This window comes from Anabrus simplex, chromosome 1, assembly GCF_040414725.1.
Source record: "Anabrus simplex isolate iqAnaSimp1 chromosome 1, ASM4041472v1, whole genome shotgun sequence".
Lineage (NCBI taxonomy): Eukaryota > Metazoa > Arthropoda > Insecta > Orthoptera > Tettigoniidae > Anabrus > Anabrus simplex.
The window spans coordinates 1,376,762,289-1,376,782,744 of NC_090265.1; the positions used below are offsets into that span (position 1 = coordinate 1,376,762,289).

At 37.5% G+C, this 20,456-nt stretch overlaps 1 protein-coding gene across 5 annotated transcripts in view; it reads right to left on the minus strand.

Annotated features, from left to right (window-relative positions):
* Positions 1–20,456, minus strand: part of LOC136858362 (peripheral plasma membrane protein CASK) — a 429,548-nt gene that overhangs the window by 54,064 nt on the left and 355,028 nt on the right. For all 5 annotated transcript variants that reach the window (XM_068229006.1, XM_068229001.1, XM_068229003.1 and 2 more), the window contains one exon: positions 20,196–20,303. In XM_068229006.1, coding sequence (XP_068085107.1) covers positions 20,196–20,303 — 108 coding nt within the window. The remainder of the gene's footprint in view (positions 1–20,195; positions 20,304–20,456) is intronic.

The following is a 20,456-nucleotide window of genomic DNA, read 5'->3' on the forward strand; positions in this document are numbered from 1 at the left end:
CTTATCTTCTTATATAAATAACATCATAATGACTGTGTGTCTGTACATTGACTTTTTTGGCAAAATTTCCATACAGTTATCCGTTTCAGGTGTAATAATGACCATCTGCATATGTTTTAGCTTTAGTGTCTATTTGTTTGTCCGAGTTCTTATAACTTGAAAACTGCTGGAAACATTTCTACCAAACTTGATATTTAGAATCCACCTGTCCTTGCGTAGGTTTTAGGGCCAATATTATTTTTTAATACCTAAATTTACTGGGGGTTTATTCGAAACTGAAACCATGATTTTGCACTCACACAAAATAAGCACATCCAGAATTAATGGAAATCAATTTCTAAATCTCATGTGCATCATTTCAATAGGAGGATAAATTAGGAAGATATCATTAATGGTCGTTTTTTCAGCACAAGTCCCAACTGACTTAACTCAAAAGCAGGTGAGTGTAAAATGTATTTCTTATAACTTGTAAACTACTGAAGTTATTTCAACCAAAATGTATATTTAGCATCCACTGTCAAAAAGTAGGTTTTAAGGTCCATCATCATCCTCATCGCCATCATCATTGTCCACCTCTGTAGCGTAACAGTTAATGTTATTAGCTGCCGCCCGGGTTCGATTCCCAGTACTGCCAGAAATTTAAGAATGGCAGGAGGGCTGGTATGTGGTTGAAATGGTACATGCAGCTCACCTCGATTGGGGGTGTGCTGAAAAGAGCTGCACCACCTCAGGATGAGGACACGAGTTTCCTATCATCATCATCATTTCCCAACTGCAGTTTCCTGGGTGTGGTGTACAAGTGCTCACCATCTCCTTCTGTCTTCATACATCTTCTATTCCAGTACATCCTCCCATTTGTGTCCTCTCCCCTCCACATCTGATTTTGCAGTCCCTATCCAGCATTTTCTTGGTCGTCCCTGTGGTCTTCTTTCTATGAGATGTCAAAATATTTTCTGACAGGTCTTTCCCTGTTCATTCTCATTTAAGGTCCATACTATTTCAAATTCCCAGAATGGACTGGGATTTTATAGGGAACCGAAACAGTAATTTCACTCTCCCACAAAATATACAATACGAACCTGACTGGAAATCGACTAACCTTGATGGAAATCCATTTCTAAAACTTTTTTCTCAGTCCAGTGGACATAGCCCAAAAGGTGTTGTACATGGAGCAGATTCCTTATCTACTGTATATAACATGTCCTGACTGACTGACTGACTGACTGACTGACTGACTGACTTATTCATCATTTCTGAGCCAAAACTACTGGACATAAAGAAATGACATTTTGAGGATACATTTATATTAGGGTGTAGATGCTCACTAAAGGAGGATTTTCAGGTATTCTGTCACAAAGGGGGTGAAAAGGAGAGTGAAATTTTTTAAAGAGGAGTTCTATATCTCAAAAATTTAAAAGTTTACAGACGTAAATATTGGTATTTGGAATCTCCTTTAAAAATAAAAAATAAAACACACATTTTTTTTGTTTTCAGAAAATCCCATTAAGGGGGTTGAAAAGGGGAAAAGTGGTTGAATACCTTTTATGAGGATACTTATATCTCAAAAACTTAAGATGTTACAGACGTGAAAACTGGTATTTGGAATGTCTTTTAAAAATAAAGAATCACGCATTTTGGGGGGGAAATCAACTTGGGGTGGGGAGTGGGGGAAGGAGTTGAATTCTTTTTATGAGGATACAAATATCTCAGAAACTGAAAATGTTAGTCATGACAATTGGTATTTAGAAGCTCCTTTATTAAAAAACAAGTATTTTTTGTTTTCGGAAAATTCACTACGGGGGAATGTAAAAGGAAGTGAAAAAGTTGAATTCTTTTCATGGAGAAACTTATATCTCAGAAACTGAAGGTTACAGACGTGAAAATTGGCATATGGAATCCCCTTTAAAAATAAAGAAACATGCATTTTGGGGGGAAATCAACGGGTGGGGGATGGGGTGAAAAAGGAGTTGAATTCTATTTTTGAGGATACCATCATCATCATCAGTTTTCCACTCCAGTTGCCCGGGTGTGGTTTACGAGCACTCTCCACTTCTGTCTGTCCATGTACCACTCTTCTCTCAAGACGACATCCCAGCTGATTCCTCTTGTTCCTATGTCCTCTTTCACTTGGTCCAGCCACCTCTTCCTAGGTCTTCCTACCGGTCGTTTTACGGCCACGACTGTGTGTAGCCATTGTTTTGCTGTCCTTCCATCATCCATTCGTTTGACATGGCCAAACCATTTCAAACAGGCCCTTGTCACTTTTTCATTCAGGGATGGGTACACACCAGCTTGCTCCCTTATTCTTTCATTCCTTACCCTGTCCCTTTTTGTCTTCTGTACCATAGTTCGTAGGAACTTCATTTCTGCAGCTTGTAGTTTGCTGTCCACTTGTTGGGTTGTTGTGCAGGTTTCTAGGCCATATGTTATTATGGGGGTGAAGTATGATTGGAATAGAATCTGCTTTGATCTTAAGGGAACTTGTTCGTTCCAGAGGAGGTTCCGAACTTGATGGTAAAACTGAGCTGATTTTTGAATGCGGTTGTTAATCTCATGCTGTATTCTGTTATCACTTGAAATGATGCACCCAAGATATTTATATTGGTCTACTGTTTCCAGTTGTGTACCTTCCAGCATTATTTTTCCTTTCTTCTTCTGCCTGTTGACAGACATAGTAACAGTTTTCGATTTATTTATTGTTAATCCGTGTGCTTTCAAATGTTCAATCTAGGTGTTCAGCCTCTCTTGGACTTCCTTCTCTGTATTTCCCCAAATTACTACATCATCTGCAAATGCAAATGCATTGATGTCCATATTGTTCTTCTGCTTAATTTCTTTCATGACTTCATCCATGACAGTGATAAAAAGTAATGGTGAAAGGGTACTGCCTTGTTGCACTTCTTTAGTGGTTTGGAACCAATCAGAATTACCGTTTCCTATCTGTACGCAACTGCAGCAGTCTTCGTAAAGCATTTTAACTTTCTGGATAAGCCCTTTGGGTACATTCTTCTTTCTTAAACATTCCCATATAGTCTTCCTTGGAACACTATCAAATGCTTTTTCGAGATCCAAAAACACTAGTGTTAAGTCTTTGCCCTTCTCCCAATGCTTTTCTAACAGTATTCTAAGTGCAAATATGAGATTGGTAGTTGATCAGTGTTCTCTGAGGATACATATATCTCAAAATGTTACAGGCGTGAAAATTGGGATTTGGAATCTCCTTTAAAAATAAAGAAACACGGATTTGGTGGGGGGGGAGGGGGAGAATCAACTTGGGGAGGGGGTGAGAAAGGAGTTTAGTTCTTTTTGTGATGATATATATATCTCAAAAACTGAAGATGTTACAGTCTTGATAATTAGTATTTGGAAGCTCCTTTATAAATAAAGAAACACGTATTTTGTTTTGCTTTTTGGAAAATTCACTTAAGTGGGAGGTTGAAAGGAGGTGAAAAAATTGAATTACGTTTATGAAAAATTTGTATCTCAAAAACTGAAGGTTACAGACGTGAAAAGTGGTATTTGGAATCACCTTTAAAAATAAAGAACACGCATTTTGGGGGGAGGGGGTGTGAATAAAAATAACGGGCGGTGGTGGGGGCGGGTAAAACAGGAGTTGAATTATTTTTATGAGGACACTTACATCTCAAAAACTGAAGGTGTTACAGATGTACAGATGTGAAAACTGGTATCTGGAAGCTCCTTTAAATATAATAAAACACATACTTTTTGTTTTCAGAAAATCCACTTAAGGACTGAAAAGAACTGGAAAAGCAGGTGAATTTTTAAAATGAGTACCGGTATATTTACAGTATATGTCAAGAACTTAACATGTTACAGAAAAGAAACTTGGTATTTGGAAAGTCCTTTAAAAATACATGTACAAGTACATTTTTGTTTTCGGGAAAGGAACTCAACAGGGGTAAAAGGAAGTGAAAAATTAGTTGAATTATTTTTTATGAGGATACTTATATCTCAAAAATGAAAATGTTACAGACGTGGAAATTGGTATAAGGAATCTCATTTAAAAATAAAGAAACGTGTATTTTTTTTCGACTTGAGACAACACACATATGTTGAAATTTCAGTGAAGGTTCCACTGTTTCAATACAAAATGTATGTTGTACAGCATAGTGTTTACAACATGTTTTTATTCAAGGGACTGGTTTTGACTCATTTCTGAAGGGTTATCATCAGCCTAAATTACAAAACTAACAAGATACATAATAGGTTATGATAATAATGTATAAACATAGTTTCTCACATGTACAGTTCTATGTCGCATGGTCAAAGGCAATACCACAAACGTTGTTTACAAAGAGTTTCTGAGGTAAATGAAACTCTATTTTTTGGTGAGGTTTTTTTTCTTTTTAACTAGTGGCTTTACGTTGCACCGACACAGATAGGTCTTATGGCAACAATGGGATAGGAAAGGCCTAGGAGTTGGAAGGAAACGGCCGTGGCCTTAATTAAGGTACAGCCACAGCATTTGCCTGGTGTGAAAATGGGAAACCACGGAAAACCATCTTCAGGGCTGCCGACAGTGGGATTCGAACCCACTATCTCCCGGATGCTAGCTCACAGCCGCGCGCCCCTGACCATACGGCCAACTTGCCCGATCGGTGAGTTTTTAATACTTTGGGATTCTCAGATAATGTCTTAGTACAGTGCCAAGGAATGATTACTTTGATCAAATTTTGATATTCACGCGAGCGAAGCTGCGGGTGACTGCTAGTCTATCTATATAAATAAAATCGTAATACCCGTGTGTCTGTACATTGACTATTTTTGCAAAATTTTCATACAGCTATCCGTTTAATGCATAATAATGACCATCTGCATATTTTGTACCTTTTGTTTTTACCCCCCTACTCTAAAATCAAGATTGCAGTACAATCTGCCAGACGAGCTAGAAAATTGAAATTTGGCTAACTTATAAGTTTCAGCCTGTAATCGATGGAAAACTTCCAAGATCTTTCAATTTTTCACTTTTTATTCCCGAAGAATATTAAAATATGGAGACAATTTTAATGACAGTGTAGACCTTCGTTTCGGGGTATTTCGTGGCTAAACGGTAAGTCCTATCACCAAACGGATGGCACAATCTCTGTTACATTTGGAGTGATCTACAACTTTGGTCCTATGATGTTTTGTTGTGTCTCTCTCTCTCTCTCTCTCTCTCTCTCTCTGCCTTGTACATTAGATTTGTCTCTAATTCTCGATTGTAGGTAAGTTTTGCAAATTTTACACACATAATTCATACTTTGAATCACTTACAGGAAAGATAGAATCATCAAATTCTACATGGACATTGGCCCACCCAGTAGCCATACATGAGCCAAATGCTATGTTTGTAGCTGTCACATAATTATCCGAAAAGTAATGCACCGTGAGACAATCTTACAGTGTTTCTGACTCAATCTGACCTATGACAGATGAGATACAAGAAATAGTACAATCCATTTGTCAATATGATGTATCATTTAGCAGCAATTAATCTGTAAATGAAGGTCTGCAGTATTGTAAACATGCACGTACTTTCGTATGTCGATCTGTATACAATATACTGCAATGATCCTAGCGTCCGCCATGTCAACTGGCAGTGGGCCTGGCCCGGCACCGTAAAGACCCACCTCTTATGCTTCAGCTGCGCCAATCACTAGCAGCAGGCCAGCCCCCACTCGCTTCCGCTCGCGGTCCGTAGCCGAGAAGTATGGAGATGACCCTGCGACTAATCTGGAGTGTTCCATCTTGCGATGTCTCTGGATTCATCCAGCATCTGGACGATTCTAGAAGAGCCAGCACAGGTATACAAGAGAGGAACGACCGGCCTGCAGCAGTGAGAGTTAGACCGAGTTAGAAGTCGGTGTGGCTCAGTTGTGAGCGACTGCCAGTGCAGTGAAGTATGTGAACTGCCGCGATTAGCGGACTAGTGTGCTACAGTGCGGACTGTCGGCGAAAGAGAGAACGTGTAGCCGTGCGACGCAGGACCTTGTGTGTGAGTGTTAAACTGTGTAGTGTGAGAACAAGCGAGAAACGAAGGGAGAGAGAGCGCACGAACGGTATAAGTTTGTGTTATGAGTAACAGTTGTGTGTAGTCTTGTATAGTTTAGTGCATAGCTAATAAATCTTAGTATTGAAGCTACCAGTCTAGTGTTAATCGATCATACTACCCCGCCAACTCGTTACAATACTCATTGATATAGATTTGTAGCGATCAAGAAATGTGCTTGCTATTGTAATCAGTACTCCCCACATCGACTTTGAGTGGCAGTAGGAATGGGGTCTTTCTCCAACTCCTGTGTAACTGGCATTAGTAAGGAGGACCTACCATTGTAATGAATAATTCCCCTCTCAATTTGACTTGCAAAAGGCAAGGGAGCATGCAATTTTGTTCAAAACTCCCCTACCTGATTGTGTTTGGCTGTAGGCAAGTGTGCCTGCCATTATAAACAAATGTACCCATCTAAAATGTGACTGGCATTAGGCATAGTGGCCTACTATTTTAATGGAAACTCACCAACTCAGTGTGACTGGCAGTAGGACAATGGGCCTGTCATTATGATAACAGCACAACTCAATTTTGATTGGCCGTAGGGAAGTTGCCTGCCATTATAATAAAAGCTCCTCAACTGTAATCTGTCTGGAATTAGGAAAGGGGGCCTGCCATTGTAATGAAAACTCCCTAAATTGATTGTAAACCATGCAGTAAGTAATGGGGCCTGCCATTATAATGTAAACTTCCCAACTCGATTGTGAATGGCAGAAGGCAAGTGAGCCTGCCGTTATCATCGCAACTTCGCATCTCACACTTTACATTGGAAATAACATATGGGGACCTGCCCATGCTGTTTCTTAGATAACGCTAAGAGACATGCAATTTAAATATATTGATTCACCGCATGTACAGTAATTTACTTGGATATCCATATACAATATAGAATACCGTAGCGAGGCACGGGTACATTTGCTAGTCTATCTGTACATCAACAAGATCTTCTCTTTCCAATAATTATGTAGTTACTTTCCTAGATATAGCTCTTTCTTTAAAATTATCTACTTACACTCCCTTTACTTCTTCAATTTCACCTGACACCTAACAGTAAAATTCCATTCATATTACTCATTTCTGCATACCACAGTTATGAAACAGTCTATTTGTATTTTGTATCTTCAAGTCTATTCAGGTGTATTCTACGGTGTTCAAACGACATGTTTGCAACAAGTAATTCATAATTACTGCAGACAGGAGTACGCTATGTGTTGACTCTCGCTACCTAATTATCATCCCCATCTCACACACAGATGCACCAGATTGCCCATGGGCATCAAATATAAAGACCTGCATCAGGCTGAACATGTTCTTGGGCACTCCCAACACTAAAAGCCATATGCTAAATAATAAACTGCAGAATTCTACCATAGTATGGTTTCCTCTTTCATATCATTGTAGTAACGGTAGTTAACGTTCTTATAATGCATTCTCTTTTCTTTCTTATCCTGCTATTCCATTACAATCTTCTATCACAAAAAGTTTAATCTCTTTTAATGAAATTGTCTGCTTCTTAATATTATCTCTTTCTTCATCATCTGTAGAACTGCTAGGCATCTACATGGTTAGTTTTGACTTATTTTTCAATTCAAAAGTATTGATACTCAATTTTATTCAACTATAAACAACAAAGAAGGAGGCAAATTTCAAATAACATACACACATCTCCATCTTTCCGTGTGCAGCCTGTAAGCCTCTGTGAATAAAATGCACCTCTACAACTCTGTTTGCAACTAGCTGTGAATCTAGTCTAGTTCTACACCTCTTAAAAATCACTAAAACAGTGTGACCACCATAGCCATGTCTCCCTTTATTTCTCTTATCATCCAATGCCAAGTACATTATTCTCCTCCATTTGCCTTCCATGTCTCCACCACCAAAGCCAGTTTATACACACAGCTTCATGCATATAGTTCATTCCTAATTAGCTTTTATCTCTTCCTTGCAAATGTCCCCCTCCCAACATTGTCCCATCTGTTTGTAACAGCAATCAATCTTGCTACTGAATGTCTGTTACTCCCAGTTTATGAATAAAATATCTTGAGTCTACCCAGCTTCCACATGCATACAACAAATTCAATTCTGAAACAGCAATGTTAATTTTGTCTGAGAACTCACTCCTTCCTTACAGAATACTGTTGATTACAACTATGAGCTCATTGCATGTTTTTTATTCCCTACCTGACATTCAGTCATTTTAGGTTTCTTACCAACTGACTTTACTCTAGTATTGGACAAGTTAATTTTCTTATCATACTTGCTGCATTTCTTTTCATGTTCTAAGCTGTAAGCTTGTAAATTTTCAGCACAGTCTACCACTAAGACAAAGTCATCGGTATAAGCCAAACTGCTTACTACATTTCCCTGTCATTTTATTCTTTTCAGTAAATGATCCATGTAAACTAGAGCAATAGGGGTGAAGGATTACAGCCTTGTCTAAACCCTGCAATTACACTGAACCAAGAACTCATTCTACTATCAGTTCGCACTGTGACCTGTTTCTCAACATAAATGCCTTTGATTGCTTCTAATAACCTATTCTATTTGGATGTGTCTTTTACAGAGATCCATATATTTTGTCCACATATATATTATCAATACTGGTATGTAGGCCTATATATATACTACACTAGCAGTTACCAGTGGCTTCACTCGCGTGGATTTCGGAATTTGATAAAAGTAATTGTTCCTTGGTAGTGTACTAACACATTATCTGAAAATCCCTAAAGTATAAAAACTCACATGCAATTTTTAAAAATCTTATTCACTGCATGTACAGAAACTCTTTGTAAACAACATTTGTGGTATTGCCTTTTCGCTAAGATGACATGTGAAAAAAAAATATTCTCTCAAGTCGGAAAAAACAAACATGTAGCTTTATTTTTAAAGGACATTCCAAATACCTATTTCCACATCTGTAACACCTTCAGTTTTTGAGATATAAGTATCCCCATAAAAAGAATTCAACCCCATTATCAGTCCTTCCCCCACCACCTCCACCTAAGTGGATTTTCTGAAAACAAAATTATACATGTTTTCTTTATTTTTAAAGGAGATTACAAATACCAATGTTCACGTCTGTAACATCTTCAGTTTTGGAGATATAAGCATCTTTATAAAAATTATTCAACTCATTTTTTCACTTCTTTTCACCCCTGTTAAGTGCTGTTTCCGAAAACAAGAAAATACGTGTTCCTGTATTTTTAAAGGACTTTCCAAATACCAAGTTCCATGTCTGTAACATATTAAGTTTTTGACATATACTGCAGATATGCTGCTACTCATTTTAAAAATTTACCCGCTTTTTCAATTCTTTTCAGTCCCTTAATTGGATTTTCTGAAAAGAACAAAATATGTGTTTCTTTATTTTTAAAGCAGATTCAAAATACCAACTTTCACGTCTGTAACATCTTCAGTTTTTGAGATATAAGTATCCTCATAGAAAGAATTGAACACCATCTTCACTTCTTTCCACAACCTCCCCCCTTAAGTGGACTTTCTGTAAATAAAAAATAATTCTCTCTTTATTTTTAAAGGAGATTCAAAATACCAACTTTCATGTCTGTAACATCTTCCGTTTCTGAGATATAAGTATCCTCTTAAACAGAATTCAACTCCTTTACTTATTTTAACCCTCCCTCCCCCCCCCCAAGTCGATTTTCCAAAAACAAATAAATACATGTTTATTTTTAAAGGAGATTCAAAACACCAATTTTCAAGTCTGTATCATCTTTAGCTTTCATCGATATAAGTATCCTCATAAAATTAACTCAACTAATTTTTTAATTTTTCCACCCTGTAAGTGGATTTTTCAAATACAAAAGAAGACATGTTTCTTCATTTCTAAAGAGGATTCCAAATACCAATTTTCACGTCTGTAACATCTTTAGTTTTTGAGATATAAGTATCTTCATACAAGGAATTCAACTATTTTTTCAATTCATTCACCCTCCCCCCATGCAGATTTTCCAAAAACAAAAGATTAAGTGTTTCTTTACTTTGAAAGAAGATTCCAAATAAAACTTTTCATGTTTGTAACATCTTCAGCTTTTGAGAGATAAGTTGTTGTCTGAGTCATCACTCCATAGACTAGTTTGATGCAGCACTCCATGCCATTCAATCCTGTGCTAACCTTTTCATTTCTACATAACTGCTGCATCCTACATCTGCTCTAATCTGCTTGTCATATTCTTACATTGGTCTAACCCAAACGTTCTTACCCCTTACACTTCCCTCAAAAACCAACTGCACGAGTCCTGGGTGTCTTAAGATGTATCCTATCATTCTATCCCTTCTTCTTGTCAAATTTAGCCAAACTGATCTCCTCTCACCAATTCGATTCAGTATCTCTTCATTCATGATTCAATCTATCCATCTCATCTTCAGCATTCTTCTGTAACACAACATTTCAGAAGCTTCTATTTTCTTTCTTTCTGAGCAAGTTATTGTCCATGTTTCACTTTCATACAATGCAACGCTCCAAACAAAAGTCTTCAAAGACATTTTTCTAAATCCTATATCAATATTCAAAATGAGCAAATTTCTTTTCTTAAGAAAGGCCTTCCTTGCTTGTGCTAGCCTGCATTGTATGTCCTCCTTACTTCTGCCATCATTAGTTATTTTACTACCCAAGCAACAATATCCATCCACTTCCTTTAAGACTTCATTTCCTAATCTAATACTTCCTGCATCACCTGACTTTGTACGACTGCACTCCATTACTTTTGTTTTTGACGTTTATTTTCATCTTGTACTCCTCACCCAAGACACCGCCCATACCATTCAGCTCCAGATCTTCTGCAGTCTCAGATAAAATAACAATATCATCAGCAAATCTCAGGGTTTTGATTTCCTCTCCTTGGATTGTGATTCCCTTTCCAAATTCTTCTTTGATTTCATTTACTGCTTATTCTATATAAACACTGAAAAGGAGGGGGGGAGAACAAACTGCAGCCTTGCCTCAACCCTTTCTGGATTGATGCTTATTTTTCATATCTCTTGATTCTTATCACTATAGACTGATTTTTAAATAGATTGTAGATAATTCTTCTTTCTCAGTACCTCATCCTGATCACCTTCAGAATCTCAAATAGCTTGGTCCATTCAACATTGTCACATGCCTTTTCTAGATCCTCTACGATCAGACGTAAAATCAGGATTGCATCACGTGTTCCTACATTTTTTCTGAAGTCAATTGATCTTCTCCCAACTCAGTTTCAACTTGTCTTTCCATTCTTTTGTAAATAATATGTGTTAGAATTTTGCAGACATGAGATACTAAACTAATGGTGCGGTAGTTTTCACACTTTTCAACACCGGCTTTCTTGGGAATAGGTAAACAACATTCTGCCGAAAATCGGATGACACTTCTCCTGTCTCATACATCTTGCACACCAAATGGAATAACCTGGCCATGCTGGTTTCTCCTAAAACAGCCAGTAATTCAGAGGGAATGCCATCAATTCCAGGTGCTTTGCTCCTATTTAGGTCTCTAAAAGCTCTGTCGAATTCTGACTTCAAAATTGGGTCACCCATTTCGTCAGCATCAACAGCCTTTTCTTGTTCCAGAACGATATCATCTACGTCCTTACCTTGATACAACTGTTGGATATGTTCCTGCCATCTTTCTGCCTTTTCTTCTTTCCCTAGAAGTGGTTTTCTATCTGAACTCATAATATTCATACACCTAGTTCTCCTTTCTCCAAAGGTTTCCTTGATTTGCCTGTATACAGCATCTACCTTTCCTAGGACCATACAACTTTCAACATCCTTGCACTTCTCCTTCAGCCATTCTTCCTTAGCTGTCCTGCACTTCCTATCCACTTCACTCTTTAATCACCTGTATTCTTTTCTGCCCTCTTCATTTTTCGCATTCTTGTATTTTTGTCGTGCATTGATCAAGTCTAGTATCTCTTGAGTTATCCATTGATTCTTAGTTGATCTTTCCTTTCTTCCTAACATCTCTTTAGCAGCCCTACTGGCCTCATTCTTCATGACTGACCATTCTTCTTCTACTGTGTTTCCTTCAGCCTTTCCATTTAGTCCTTGTGCAACACGTTCCTTGAAACAATCCTTCACACTCTTTTCTTTCAACTTATCTAGATCCATCTCACTGGATTCCTTCCCTTCTTCAATTTCTTCAACTTCAAATGACATTTCATGACCAAGTTGTGATCAGAGCCCACGTCTGTTCCTGGGAAAGTTTTGCAATCCAATGCCTGGTTTCTGAATCTCTGCCTAATCATAATGAAGTCTATTAGCAAGGACTAAATAGTGATTGGTGCACAATTCAACCAGCTGACTTCCTCTTTCATTCCTCTGTCCCAATCTGAATTCTCCTACTGCGTTATCTTTTCTTCCTTGGCCTAACACTGCATTCCAGTCCCCCTTCACAATTAGATTCTCGCCACCTTTTACATACTGTATTAAATCTTCTAACTATTCATATATTCTTTCAATTTCCTCATCATCTGCTGAAGTAGTAGGCATATAGACCTGCACTATTGTAGTGGGCAATGGTTTGGTGTCTATCTTGACAACAATAATCCTTTCACTATGCTGGTTGTAGTAACTTACCCGCTGCCCTATTTTCTTATACATGATTAAACCAACTCCTGCATTTCCCCTGTTTGATTTTGTGTTCATAATTCTGTAGTCGCCTGACCAAAAATCCTGCTCTTCCTGCCAACGTACTTCACTTATACCAATTACATGTAACTTTTAGTGTATCCATCTCCCTTTTCAGATTCTCTAACTTACCACAATGATTCAAACTTCTTACATTCCACGCTTCAACTCGCAAAATGTTAGTATCCATCTTCTTGATGATCGCCCCCTCTCATGTAGTCCCCACCCGGAGATCTGAATGGCGGACGTTTTACCTCCAGAATATTTTACTCAGGAGGAAGCCATCATCAGTACATCATTCATACAGAGAGAGCTGCATGTGGTCTGGAGTTAGTTATGGCTGTAGTTTCCCACTGCTTTTAGCTGTGCAGCAGTATCAACACAGCTAAGCCATGTTGAGTATTATTACCAGGACATATCAGTCAATCATCTAGACTGTCGCCCTTATAAATTCCAAGAGGCTGCTACCCCACTTTTGATGAACCATTCGTTAGTTTGGTCTCTTGACAGATACCCATCCGATATGGTTGCACCTGCAGCTCGGCTATCTGCTTCATTGGGATGCACAAGCCTCCCCACCATTGCAAGGTCACATGGTTCACAGAGGAGTATCTTCTTAAAAAGAATTCAACTCTTTTTACACCCCACGCCCATTAAGTTGATTTCCTTCTTAAAACAAAAGAAGGGTGTTTCTTTATGTTTGAGGGAGCTTCCAAATACAAATTTTCACGTCTGTAACCTTCAGTTTTTTTGATATAAGTATCCCCATAAAAAGAATTTTTTTTTCACTTCCTTTCACAAAAAAAGGTACAAGTTTTTTGATTAATAAATGAGCTTCCAAATACCATTTATCACAACTGTAACATCTTCAGTTTTTGAGATATATATGTGTCCCAATAAAAGGAATTCAACTCCTTTTCACCCTCACCCCCCAAGTTGATTTTCTCCCTCAAAATGCATGATTCTTTATTTTTAAAGGAGATTCCAAATACCAATTTTCACGTCTGTAGCAATTTTAGTTTTTATTAGATATGAGTGTCCTCATACAAATAATTCAATGACTTTTTCATTTCTTTCACCCCCCTTTAATTGGATTTTCTGAAATCGAAGGAATATGTTGCTTTACTTTTAAAGGAGATTCCAAATACCAATTTTTCATGCCTGCAACATCTTTTGTTTTTGAGATATAAGCATTTTCGTACAAATATTTAAATTAATTTTTCAATTCTCCCCCGCTTCCCCCCCCCCCCCCCGCCTCAAGTGGATTTTTCTGAAAACAAAAATTACATTTTTTTATTTTTAAAGGAGATTCCAAATACTGATTTTCAAGTCTGTAACATCTCAGTTTTTGAGATATCAGTATTGTAATAAAAAGAATTCAATCCCCTTTTCAGTCCTTTTTAACCCCCACCCAAGTGGTTTTCCCCAAAACAAAAAATACATGTTTATTTTTAATAGAGATTCAAAATACCAATTTTCACTTCTGTAACATGTTAAGTTTTTTAGATACTGTAGATATGTTCATTTTAAAATACACCCCCTTTTTAGTTCCCCTTAAGCGTATTTTTGTGAAAGCAAATTACCTATGATTCTTTACAATTACAGGAGATTCCAAATACCAATTTTATGTCTGTAAAATGTTACGTTTCTGAGATATACTGTAGATATAGTCTTTCTAAAAAAAATACCCCATTTGTCACTCCTGTTAACCCCCATAAATTGGATTTTCCAAAAACTAAAAAATATGTGTTTATTTTTAAAGGAGAGTCCGAAATACCAATTTTCATGTCTGTTATATCTTCAGTTTTTAAGATGTAAGTATTATCATAAAAGGCATTCAACCCCTTTTCCACCCTTTTTCCAACCCTTCTAATGGGATTTTCCAAAAACAAAAAAATATGTATTGTATTTCTTTATTTTTAAAGGAGATTCTAAATGCCAATTTTTATATCTTTAAACTTTTAAGTTTTTGAGATACAGATACACTAATTTTAAAAATTCACCCTCCTTAGCAATGGAATATCAAAAAATCCTCCCTTAGTGAGCACCTACATTGCAATATAAATGTATCCCCAAAATGTCATTTCTTTATGTCCAGTAGTTTTGGCTTGGTGATAAGTCAGTAAATCGGTCGGTCAGTCAGTCAGTCAGTCAGGACATGTTATTTTATATATATATATATATATATATATATATATATATATATAGAGAGAGAGAGAGAGAGAGAGAGAGAGAGATTTTTATGCCATAAACTAGGTAATAAATAACATATCCATGATCCCATAATCCCTCATAATCCCTCAGTATGGTCAACATCCTCTGTCATATGTTTTCTCTACATCTACAAAACATTACCATAACTAAAAGTCACAAGAATATAACCACCCAAAAGCCAGTTCTGTTCCAGTGATTTCTTTTTTGGAATCACCATAACTGTCTATTTGCAGCATTTTTTTTTATTCCTGGTGCTGTATGACACTGTAGTTTATTTGTCTTTCTCCCCACTTCATTGGGGTAATTCCACTGATATTGTTTTCCAGCTCCTAATGAGCTCTGTTGTTTGTAATATCAATAGAATATCTCTTACAGTGATATGACTTTATGTGGTTTGGGTCACATAGCCGTGAGCTTGCATTTGGAAGGTAGTGGGTTTGAACCTCACTGTTAGCAGCCCTGAAGATGACTTTCCATGGTTTCCTACTTTCACACCAGGCAACCTTAGTTAAGGTCACAGTCGCTGCTTTCCCAGTCCTAGCCCTGTCCTATCCCATCATCACCATAAGACCTCTCCTAGTGGGTATGACATGAAACAAACAGAAAAAAAAGTCAAAATAATCCTTCCATCGGTCTAAAGATTTCATAGGATCTACAGTAAGTTCACCTTATTTACCCAAAATGTTACTTCCTTTTTTCCCTCCCTATGATTTATCACAGTTATTACATGTTTCCCTCTTACCTTATCTAGCCTTTCCAGGTTATTTAAAAAATGTACCCATGGTTTCTTTTTGCACATCATGATTATTTGTTTAGCTCTATTTCTTTCCTTTATATCCCTATCTACATCAAGTCTTGTTTGGAGCCATTTTTGATACACCTTCTTTTTACATTTACTCACTGCCCTTGCTTCTTCATTTGAGCAAGATGTGTACTTTTCCCCCCATCTTTTCCTACAGTTGTTCCAAGGGATTCCCTTGATATTTCTGTTACAGCATCCCTGTACGCCATCTTTTCCATCTGGAACCTGCATAAGTAGAATCTGTAGATTCTCCGGAACTTTTCACTCATCGTATTCTATTTCCTTGTAGTGAAGATTTTCTACTCTTATCCATCTGCAGACAGACCTGTCCTATTGATACTTACAGTGAGGAGCATATAAGGAAGCGGGTGAGTGAGAGCATTCTGCACACAGTGAGACAGTCAGTCACTGTGATACTGTGCTGCTTTCGTGAACTAACTCTCTCACTTCCAGTGGTAGACTTTTCAATTAGTGACTATGAAGCAAACAAGTTTTCAGTATGTAGTTTAGTTCTCTCTGTTACCCATATTTTCACAAATACAACACTGAAAAATCCCTGAAACACCTGTACTTTTATTATGGATTTCCTGAATTCAAAGTTGGTTAAGGCATAGTCTATTACAGATCTGGTAACCCTATGTGGAGCAGAGAATAGCCCTCTACTTGAAGAACAAAATTAACAGCTGCTAGTCTTACGCTACTATAGAAGTCCGTAAATACTTCTCATTCCTGTTAGCTCCCATATTTTTCTCATATTTACCCATTACCTTCTCACTTCCTTGTTAATGATAGGATTGGTCTTTGGTTCAATTTAATCTCTGCCTAAATTTACTCGCATGATACTCATATCTTTGTTGATACTTTTTTTCAAATAAGAGAATACAATTCTCCAAATTTTAAAAGACATTGTATTTTTTTTTTTTTTTTGCAAGTTGCTCTACATTGCACCGACACAGATAGGTCTCATTGCAACGATGGGACAGGAAAGGACTAGTAGGAAGGAAGCGGGCGTGGCGTTAATTAAGGTACAGCCCCAGCATTTGCCTGGAGTGAAAATGGGAAACCACGGAAATCCATCTTCAGGGCTGCCGACAGTGGGGTTCGAACTCATTATCTCCCGAATACTGGATACTGGCCGCACTTAAGCGACTGCAGCTATCGAGCTCGGTAAAAAGACATTGTACAAATAGTCTAGTATCTCTGTTTTTAGTAAGGCTTTGTGAGTTTCATTTGCATGTAGATATGCAGTTGTCGTGGGTTATTTTAGAAAGGGTGTTTACCCTAAAATGGCAGTGGGCAGGCCATGTTGCTAGGAGAACTGATGGTAGGTGGACAAAGCTTGTGCTTGAGTGGAGTCCGAAAGATCAATTGAGACCTAGGGGAAAACCACCGGACAGATGGGACAAAGACATCCGTAAGATTACTGGGATCAATTGGCAGAACATCGCTCAAGACCATCCCAGATGGAGAGACCTCATGAAAACCTACCTTGCTTCGGACTTAAAGAGGCCACATCGTAAAAGCAATTGAATATGGCTGATAGTGATAGTGATATATATTTCATATGTAATATTATCTGAATTCTGGCAGCCAACCCTAATTGGGATGGATAACTGTTTTTCAAAATATAATACACTGCAATATTGTAAGCTAAATTTGAGATAAGCCTACTTATTTGTTGTTTACTTAGGTTTAAACTTGAGTATCCATACTACTGAATCTGAAGCAACTGACAGTAATAACTTATTTACCAAATTGGTTGTTGCCTCTTGCCCTATACTATTTATTAATAGACAAATTTCTCTACTTCATCATTTTAAGACAATTGCATAGTTGTCAAACAGGAAATTCTGCTCAATCAATCGCCACTAATTTGCATTACTTGTGTCTAGCGCCTGACAATGTGAAGCCACTCGGCTACGCTCGGGTGAGATCTGTCGGCTATACTCGGCCGTGCTCGGATGAGATCTGTCGATTATACACGGCCGTGCTCGGGTGACATCTGTCGGCTATGTTCTACTGGTGCACATTAAGATAGTAATGGAATATCAGTGTCCATATATTTGTTATGGACTTTGTAATATTGAACTTTCCGATAGCAATGGGACACCAGTATTCAAATATTACTACAATATGATAGAAGCTTGAGACATGTTTCGGCATGAGAGATGTCGACAGAGATGCACTGGGTGTTGAGGTCGAGCTGGCTAACAAACTACTGTGTATTCTATTCAAGGGATTTCCAACATTTTATAGAATAGTCTCCCAGTTTGTTATATTTCACTTATTCGCTAACTGGAAAGCAGGTGGCATAATTTACATTAGATGCCACTGAAGCAGTCAAAGGACAAAGGTTTTCAATCTTTTACGAGTTACTTTACTTCGCACCGACATAGATAGGTCTAATGGTGACGATGGGATAGAAAAGGGCTAGAAGTGGGAAGGAAGCGGTCGTGCACTTAATTAAGGTACAGCCCCAACATTTGCTTGGTATGAAAATGGGAAAGCAAGGAAAACCACCTTCAAGGCTGCCAACAGTGGGGTTCTAACCACTATCTCCCGAATACAAGCTCACTGCTGCACGCCTTTAACCGCACGGACAACTCTCTCGGTGGTTTTCAAGTTCTTCGAATAGTAACCGATAATTACCAGGTTAATATTTCAATGTTTGAAACATTATGTGGGGGACGTGGCACTTTTGAAGCATGAAATAATACATCCATCCGGTAATGGAAGGTCACTATTTCTTTGTTATGACTCTAGTCACTTTTTGTATCGCTTCTGACAATCGCTGATTTTCTTATTGCAGCTTCCTCGAAATGAATTGCTAAACTGCTCCACTCTCATGAAAGACAAATTCACGAGAGAAATATAATGTGGCACTTGTAATGATGGGCATCCATAGTTCTTTTTAGAAATATTTTTAAAGCCACCTTTAATTAACATTGCCACAAATTATTTACAGAAGTGCGAGCGATTTATACAATTCAATAGAAACCTCTCAACAGGAAGATTTTAAAACTTCAGTGAGATCTATGAAACATACGCAGCGTTAATATGGTAACTTTTTATTAATTTACCTACTGTACTTTCAAAAACCTTGGCATACTGGAGTTGCATGGTTGGTTTAAGAAGTAGCGTAGAAATTAAGATTTGTAAATATCGGTGTGAGGTATGATGGGATTTAAGATTCAAATACTTAATTTCTACGAGCTGTGCGCATTTGAAAGTTGAAGATAGGAAAAACTAGAAAGGGTCCACCTTCCTATCTTCCATTCTCAGTTCAATACGGACCAAAAATGAAACTCTTATGTTTAAATTTGAAAGTTGAGGAAGTAGGGCAATGTAGGGAGCTTAACTGCAAACGTGGTGGGTGATTGTCGAACAATTAGCTTGCCGACACGGCCGACTTGATGCGTCGCTCTAGGGCGCAGGGAGGGATCCAGTCGGCCATGTTGCCGACTACCATCAGCTGCTTACCTGCCGGCCATATTGTATTTCATAGGTGACGGACCGAACTTAGCCGAGTTACTCCGAGTGGCTGCACATTGTCAGGCGCTAGACATAAGTATTTGCATTTAGGTCTGTCATCCAGGTGGCAGTTCCCAATCAGTTGTTTATCTAGTCTTTTCTTACATGATTTCAAGGAAGTTGGAAATTCATTGAACATCTCCCTTGGTAAATTGTTCCAACCCCCAATTCTTCTTCCTATAAAGGAGTATTTGCCACAATTTGTCCACTTGAACTCCAACTTTATCTTCATATTATGATCTTTCCTAACAATGTTCCAATTTTATCTAACTTCAGCTATTTATTTCATTTTCCAGATTTTACCACAGATATATAGAATGTCAGTATTCACCTTTCTGAGAGTTTCATCTTCCTGAACATAACTGTCCAAAGAAGTGAATGGGAAATATTTCACTTGAATATTTCACTAGGAGAATTCATCATCAGTACATCACATCATTGTAGAGAGAGATAAATATCTTCAGGAAATAATGGCTATAGCTTCCACTTGTTTTCAGTCATTCAGCCATACAACTACAGTACAACTTTGCTGGATAATGATGTCAAGCTGCTTCAATCATCTAGTTGTCCAAGCAGCTATTGGAAGGACTGTTTGCCCATTCAGAAACTATTCATTAGTCTGACTCTCCATGAATATTACTCCATTACCGTATGATTGCATTTACAGTCTTGCTAACAACTGTATTGGAACTTGTTTTATTTCTCATTGTGGTAGATCCCAAAATTCATAAGGAAGGGGAGAAAAGTAATATTCTTTGAAATTTGCCCTTTCTTTATCATACATCTGTTCAGTATTTAACAGTTTCAGAATCCTCTTAATATTATGTTCTACTATCCTTTTAGAACCTGTTATGTTGATTATATAAGCAACAAATCAGAGAAAAAAGAGAGATGCATAGTCTGCTGATGCCTGTCTGCTTTTAATGATAAAAGGGGAACAAATGCAATATAAGAATCAAATTAATTCCTTACCATATTCTAAATATTCATTAGCTGCTATATCTGCCATCATTTCATCATGTGATACAAAATAATAGTTCCTTCCATTTTCTTCATCACTTCTAGGAGGCCTCGTTGTATCTGGAATATATATAAACAGTTGAGAATTAACCAAGATTATTTCAACAACTTCAATAAGGATTTTATTAATTTCAACTGAATTCCATTAAATATAATTGTGAAAAGTAACCTAATGTAGTGATATATGTTCCAATAGGACAAGAGAATACAAAG